This window comes from Cucurbita moschata, unplaced genomic scaffold (assembly GCF_002738365.1).
Source record: "Cucurbita moschata cultivar Rifu unplaced genomic scaffold, Cmos_1.0 Cmo_Scf00006, whole genome shotgun sequence".
NCBI lineage: Eukaryota > Viridiplantae > Streptophyta > Magnoliopsida > Cucurbitales > Cucurbitaceae > Cucurbita > Cucurbita moschata.
The window spans coordinates 4,537,570-4,544,642 of record NW_019268522.1 but is presented as its reverse complement, the minus strand read 5'-3'; the positions used below and the strand labels follow the sequence as shown (position 1 = coordinate 4,544,642).

Sequence of the window (7,073 nt, the reverse complement as noted above, 5' to 3'; positions counted from 1 at the left end):
CCTCGATTGGCCAAACAAAAGAAGTCAATGGAAGAGTTACAATGTAACGACCCAAATCCACCGCTAGCAGATATTGTCCTCTTTGGGCTTTCCCTTTTGGGCTTTCCCTTTCGGGCTTCCCCTCAAGACTTTAAAACGCGTCTGCTAGGGGAAGATTTCCACACTCTTATAAATGGTGGTTTATTCTCCTTCCCAACCAACGTGGGGCATCACATACAATAACTAAATAACTAAATGAGAGCTGAGTTTCATACATCAATGCTTTTGCAAGGTAAAAAGATTTCAAGATAAGATTCCTCCATGCTGAAAATAAAAGAGAGCAAAAGAGAGAAATAAAGACATGCTTAAATTAATGGAAGAGGAAAGTGTTACAATGTTTCCAACAAAAGAACTGTAAAACAAGACAAACAAGGGAAATTCAACACTCTATTATTGCACTTCATCTCCTTATTGGTTGGGTAATGCAAGAACATCAATGGAAAATGCCGACACATACCTTTATTCTCATACTTGAGTATCTTTCACATGCTTGCACTCGCACTCTAGGCAGCGCCGGTATTAAAGTCCTAGGATTCCATCATCTTCAACCTCAACACACTAGATTTCGTGTCAAAATAAAGACAACTAGGGAGAAGGGTTCGGGATACAATTACAAAACTAAGAACAAATTGTAACGATTTACTTTTCATACATGTACTCATGAATCCATCTTATCTAATATAGGTGAGAACACAATTGAATCCAAGATACATCCTTCCTACTTGATTAATGCAACACAGTTAACTAAAATCCATTTTATGTTATTGTCATGTCAAGTAATCTAAAGCTGATCAGGACAAATTGCTAAAAGAAAAATCTACTAATTTCCATGTACACCAAGAACTAACATTTAGCCTTTATAAAATCAGTGCATACAATTTACGATTACCAGTCACCTCGGGCGACTCCATCGTACCATGAGTATCGTATAAGAGGCACTTGCCAGTTTCTGCAGCAAAACCCATCTTCGAAGTACACAAGCAAGAACACCTGTGAAGGGCAGGGAGTGAAGAAAGAAAAGCCAAACTAATTATCATCAACTTTCTGCTTCTTCCAACGGTATGCAGCTTCAAGGATCTTGAGATTTGTAGTTTGCGCTTCCTCGGGGAACATGTAATCTATGTATTCCTCAAACCTGCCAAAAAAATAGTAACATAATGCCTCCGCACAGTGCAACAAATGGCTTTTAGGTGGACGAATGGGAAAAAAACTGAATAAAAGAAATGGAAAATAATCCCCAAATTTAAACGGTATAAACAATGAAATTCGTCAACTAGTCAACTAGATAGCAATGATGCATGACATGAACATTAAGTTAATGACATACCCAGCCGGACCATCCTCAGTAGCAATTTGACGCCTCTTCTTAAGTTTCTTTGGAAGCTTAGACTGCACTAAGCTGACATCACCAAATTCACCGAAACTCGTCTCCATATTCAACCATTCCTCAAGGAGCATAGCTCTCTCCTCTTTCAATTCTGGTGCTGAATTTCTGTAGTAAGTAACAGCTTTCTCGAGGACACCTGAAGCATGAAACTGTCAGTCTTCATTCTACTTGAGGGATGACATAGCAAAACTATTGACCTAGAATGAATAAAACAGTAGCGGGCTTCCTTACGTCTAGCGTGTTGAATACATTGTTGCTTCCGTGCATGGAGATGTTCCTGCACATCGTCTTCTGGTAATTCCAAAAGCCTGCTGTCATCCTCCATTGCTGATGCCTCAAACTTGGCATAACTGATCCACACCTTCAAGTGTTTTGTTCTGTCTAGAAGTCTCTCATACAGCTCTCTGGTTCTTTCAAATTCATGCTCTGATATCTCAAAATCAATATAGGCCTACATCAAACAATAAAAATAAGATTAAAATCAACCTCTAACATTCATGATACATATTTCAAATCACTATAGTCCCGTTTGATAACCATTTGGTTTTTTACTTTTAAAAGTTAAGCCTGCAAATACTATTTCACTTATGAGTTTCCATGTTTGTTATCAGCATTTTTAATGTTTTAAAAAATTCTGCTAAGTTTTTATTTTTGACTAAGAATTCAAATGTTTTCGTAAGAACTATGAAATCCATGGTAGAAAAATGAGGACAAAACAAACACCTTTTCAAAAACAAAATGGTTATCAAATGACACCTAAACAATCAATTTTTGTTAACAAGGGCATAAATAGAACAATCAACTCAAGTGCTCTTCACGCATCAAAACACTGTTTCCAAGGCACATATACATTGCATTTTTTTCTGATAACAATATTTAACAACTTTAAGTCCATAGACCTTAAAGTAATTCTTGCGCCCATCCTGAACGTTGAATTGGTTATAAACCTGTTATGTCTAGTTGGCAATAGCATGTAAAACAGGGTCCCTATGAACCAGTTGATGCTATTTACACATTGCACATGTGAAGAAAGAAAAATATTAGTTGCTCCAACAAATCTGACCTAAATAAACCATGCAAGAGAGTGAGAAGTCAAACTGGTAAATGAAGGGGTAAATAGTTCCAAGATATATGATAACTTGGAAAAATGAAAGAACTTGACAAACATAATTAAACTATTGGTCGAAAAAAAACTATAAAGTTAAATGACATTTAAGAAGAAATGGCCAATATGCACACTAAATGGAACCTTCAACTAAAGGAATAATTCCTGACGTACCTTCCACAACAACTCTGGCATATCAAGCGCAGGCTGTGCAATTGCGAGCTCAAATATAGACCTAGCTCGCTCGGTTTCACACAGAGATCTCTCCAACTCTGCATACTTGCTCCATGCATAACAATTTTCAGGTGACCACACAAGATATTTTTCATATAATTTACGGCATCGATCTATATTTCCCAGCTGCAGCTCTATCTCTATATACTTCTTGAAAATCTGTTATTAAATAAAATAATAAAATAAACAAAGAAGATAATGTTTCAAAAAAGAAAAAGAAGAAGTGAAAATCTATATGTTACCTTATCTTTAGGAGCCCTTCCAATTGCATTGCCTAGTATTTGTCGGGCACCTTTTAGGTTCAACTGTCGTATTTCAAATTGTGCAGCTAATAGCCATATCTTTGCAAATGAAAATTTCCCGTGAGGAATCAAATTTAGACACTCCCTGCCAAAAGTTATGTTGAATAAAAAAACTGTTTTATATATGTATAACATGTATTAATGATAATCAAGACGGTATGTAATATTTTTCCAAATGATTATATTGCATATTTATCAAACAAACTCTTCATGAGAGAGACTGTAACATAAAAGGAAAATATACTTTTCCCTAACTTGGACATTATCAAACAACACAGAAAGAATTATAGAAGATTCAGCACGCTTCTTCTTTTTTTTCTTTTTTTATTTTGACCAAAAATGATAAGTTTCAGCATATCTTCTTCGACAAATTTGTGAATTTTGGTCATCGACAGCAAAAGTAAACTTTATAATTTTCACAATTGTCCCCTTAATATAAGTCATCAAGTAATACACTCAGCCAATCTAATTGAGAACGAGAAGCATGTACTATGTGCCATACCATGACTATGGGTGGACTTCAAGATGCAAACACAACTCGGCGTGGACATTAAAAGATAAATTCAACTATCCAGCCTTAGATGAAGTGAATAAAATCTAAAATCAATGATTAGTTAGAGCAGTTTTATAACGTTTCAAATATCCTACAGTACCAGAAAACGATTACAGATATTAACATCATCTTAGAAAATTTCTTTACTTCGTTGTTCTCAAGGAAAGTTATTCTTTTCAACAAATAACATCTTAGAAATTGCTATACTGATAACCATGAACAATCCAGCATACCTATATACATCACGGGCATGTTCAACATCTGCAGCATCCAATTCTTCATACAGTGCATAATTGATCCTAAATTGAATAGAAACAAACAATCAGCAAATATTCACAAAATCTCCATACTTCAAACCAAAGTAGAGAAGATAAACATAGGACGTCTTTTTTGACATACCATAAATAAATGTAACGCTGCCAGTATCGTTTCTCTTCGGCTGGAGGAACATTGGCTATTGCTCTTTCATACACTTCCCTAATCCTCACCTTGTTCCCAGCAGCCTCCTCCAATCGAATATAATCAAACCAAGAGTCATAATTTAGGGGATTCTTCCTCACTTCCTCCTCATATTGAAACCTTCTCTTCCCCACTATAGCATCTTCTATTCCTTCCTTATCCCCGTATTGTTTCTCAAATGCCACAAACTTCCTATAGATATCCTCAGCTCTACCTTTGGGAATATGATCTAGGGCAAACTTATATATACACCGTGCACGTTCAGTTTCCTTACACCTCTCCTCAAATTCAGCAAAAGCAACAAAAAGTTGCTCTGCTTCTTCATCATCAGCCAACTTCTCAACAGCTCTCTCGTAAACATTTCTTGCTTTTGCAACTTCCCCATTTTTCATCTCAAATTTTGCAAAACGTATCCATGCCCCAACTTTAGGATGACACTGAACAAAGCGCTCAAATATGCCTCGAGCACGTTCAACCTCATTGTATCTCAACTCAAACTTGATGTAAGAGAGCCAACCTTGCTGGTCTGGCATCCAGCCCATCCACCTTTCAAAAACCTGCCTTGCACCAGCAACATTACCCAGCATTTCCTCCATATGAATGTACTTGTACCATAGTTGGTCCACTCTAGGCAAGAGGGTGACTGCTCGATCCCAAACATTCCTTGCATGATTGATAAATTTATTTTTCATTTCAACCTCTGCATACTTAAGCCAAAGGGTATGGTTCCGATAGTCGACTTCAAGAGCACGCTCCCAAACAGAACGAGCCCGATTGAAGTCCTTCTGAGACTCTTCCCATTGAGCATACTTGATCCAAACACTAATATTCCACCGAACACGGCGTATAAGATCCTCAAACTCCTTACGCTTGCGGAGACGATAATCAGCAAGTTCAGTTGGATCAGTAATTTTCTGCTTGGGCGGTCTAATCTCTGCCTCTTGTCGTTCACGAGCCTCACGAAGTATTTGCTCGGCAGTTATCTGAATTGGAGCTGGAGTCTTGTTCTTCACCCTAGTGGGTCGTGGCAACTTCACCTCTGCATCCTTTCGAGTGAGGTAGCCTAGGGTTGGATCCGCGTCTTTGGAATAAGACATTATTTCAGTGTAATTTAGGTTTTTTACTTCGAATAATAAAAGCACTTCTCCTTTAGAAGAGGCTCCTTCTTTGAACAGCAATTGTTCTCTACAAAAAAGAAAAAAAAGGAAGAAGAAGAAGAGTTATAGCAACGGCCTACAGAATAATGGATCATCTAAATTTCAAATGCAGAGTGAAAATTAATAAACAGAATCCGAAGGTACAACAAAATTTGAGATCAATAATAGAGGGAGTGTGTAAATTTCCTTTCAATGCATTTGTGGCTAATCAATATAACCAAAAACCACAACCACTGCACTGACCTAAAGGCTCGATCCTAAACTGTGAACACTTTCTCCAATTAACAATCTTCTTTGAAATTCGGACAAGGAATTAAACCCCATTTTTGCATCAACTTTCATGATATTTCATTTTGGTCTCTCGTCTTTCAATTGATTTCTTCTCGTTAAAATCTTAATGAGTGTAATCCGAGTTTTCCAACCAAATCAAAACCTAACCAATGAAAGAATAACAGCAAAACTTAAAAACAAGCCACGCAGATATACTATTTGAAATCGAACTGAAAAAGCTATTTGGTTTGGTTCAATCCATAAACATGTCATAAACACTAGAAGGATCACATTGAAATCAACCAAAAAAAAAAGATCAAGATGGGAAGGGTGTGGATCGGTTTTCAAAGAAAGACATCAAAATTTAAATATTCAATCTTACTACTCTAACAAACAAAGAACCCAACGAAGCTTGAAAATGGCGGCGTGATGGGAATGTGAGACGTGGTGGTCCAATGGCGGTATTAAGTATATGACCTGAAGCTCGAAAATCTGACAGGGATGAAGAGAGGGAACGGAGAGAGAGATGGAAATGAAATCAAACCAACAGAAATTAGGGCAATGTCTTACTTCCTTCTTGAGTACAAATCCAATTTTCTTTGAGTTTGAAACTCACTAACCTTTTGGATAATCATTGAGTTCAACCTTCGATTAATCTTTTAACAACTCAAAATTAACTTTGAACTAAAATCTTCAAGGCTTATCTTCCCTTTTTTTTGCCGCTTCTTCCTACGGCTATCAAAATTAACCACTCAAAAGCCTCAAATCAAAGAACAAAAACCCCCAAATAAATCAGTAGCGTAAAGTTATGCCAGTCATTGCCCAACTCAGAAACCAGAAAACAGAAGAAAAGAAACAAGCGAGGAAGAGAAAGCAGAATCAAACCTGCGAGCTGCGGCTACTCAAGTGCGTCGCGCGAAAAGAAGAGGGGAGAATGCATGTTGTTGACCATTGCCGAATGAAGACTTAGGAGAATGTGGCGAGATCGAGTGAAGAGCTGCCACGGGCAGCGGCGGCGGCGGCGGCCAGAAATAGACGGCGATGGTGAAGAAGCAAACCGCAGGGAGGGAGGGGGTCTGACAGATCGCAGAGGGATCGGGGAAGTTATGGCTTAGTTTCTCCTTTTTCTTTTAGTTTTTTACTCTTAAATTTTTTAAAATTTTAAAAATACTCTTAAAATTTTATAATTTAATGAAAAGTATAAAATATTTTTTTATTTTAATAATCTTTCAAAAAAAAAAAACTCCTAAACTATTTTATAATAACTTTTAAAAAATATTTTTAATGACTATCGATTTTAAAAATTGCATTTATATCTTAAAACTTTTTCACTGTTATTATATATGAAAACCGTCTATCGACACCTCATAGATTATCTTCATGCTTTCAAATAAAGTTAATTTTCTCCCAACATGGTACTAATAATAAATATATCTTTTTAATTTTTAAAAAAAAGGTTTAGAAGTGTTTTAAAAGTTTAAAATTTTTTTTAATGGTATTAATAAAATTTTTGAAAATTCAAATTTTTTTTTTAGTTAAAAGGGTTATTTTTTAAACTCTTTTGAAA

At 36.2% G+C, this 7,073-nt stretch overlaps 1 protein-coding gene across 1 annotated transcript; it reads right to left on the bottom strand.

Moving 5' to 3' along the window:
- Positions 1-329: 329 nt before the first annotated feature.
- On the bottom strand, positions 330-6,611 carry LOC111444391 (crooked neck-like protein 1). The gene is made up of 8 exons (XM_023082485.1): positions 6,392-6,611; positions 4,020-5,264; positions 3,854-3,919; positions 3,008-3,152; positions 2,706-2,924; positions 1,658-1,877; positions 1,367-1,562; positions 330-1,174 (listed from the first exon to the last, which is right to left on the bottom strand). Exons 2-8 carry the CDS (start codon positions 5,174-5,176, stop codon positions 1,066-1,068), a joined length of 2,112 nt encoding a protein of 703 aa, XP_022938253.1. The 5' UTR covers positions 5,177-5,264; positions 6,392-6,611; the 3' UTR covers positions 330-1,065.
- Positions 6,612-7,073: the final 462 nt, after the last annotated feature.

Excerpts from the sequence above, each read along its gene's own strand:
- LOC111444391 (XM_023082485.1), bottom strand. The coding sequence starts at position 5,176 with ATGTCTTATTCCAAAGACGCGGATCCAACCCTAGGCTACCTCACTCGA. Across the intron at positions 3,153-3,853 it reads CATGCCCGTGATGTATATAG|GGAGTGTCTAAATTTGATTC; the intron begins GTATGCTGGATT and ends AACTTTTGGCAG. Across the intron at positions 2,925-3,007 it reads GAAGGGCTCCTAAAGATAAG|ATTTTCAAGAAGTATATAGA; the intron begins GTAACATATAGA and ends ATTTAATAACAG.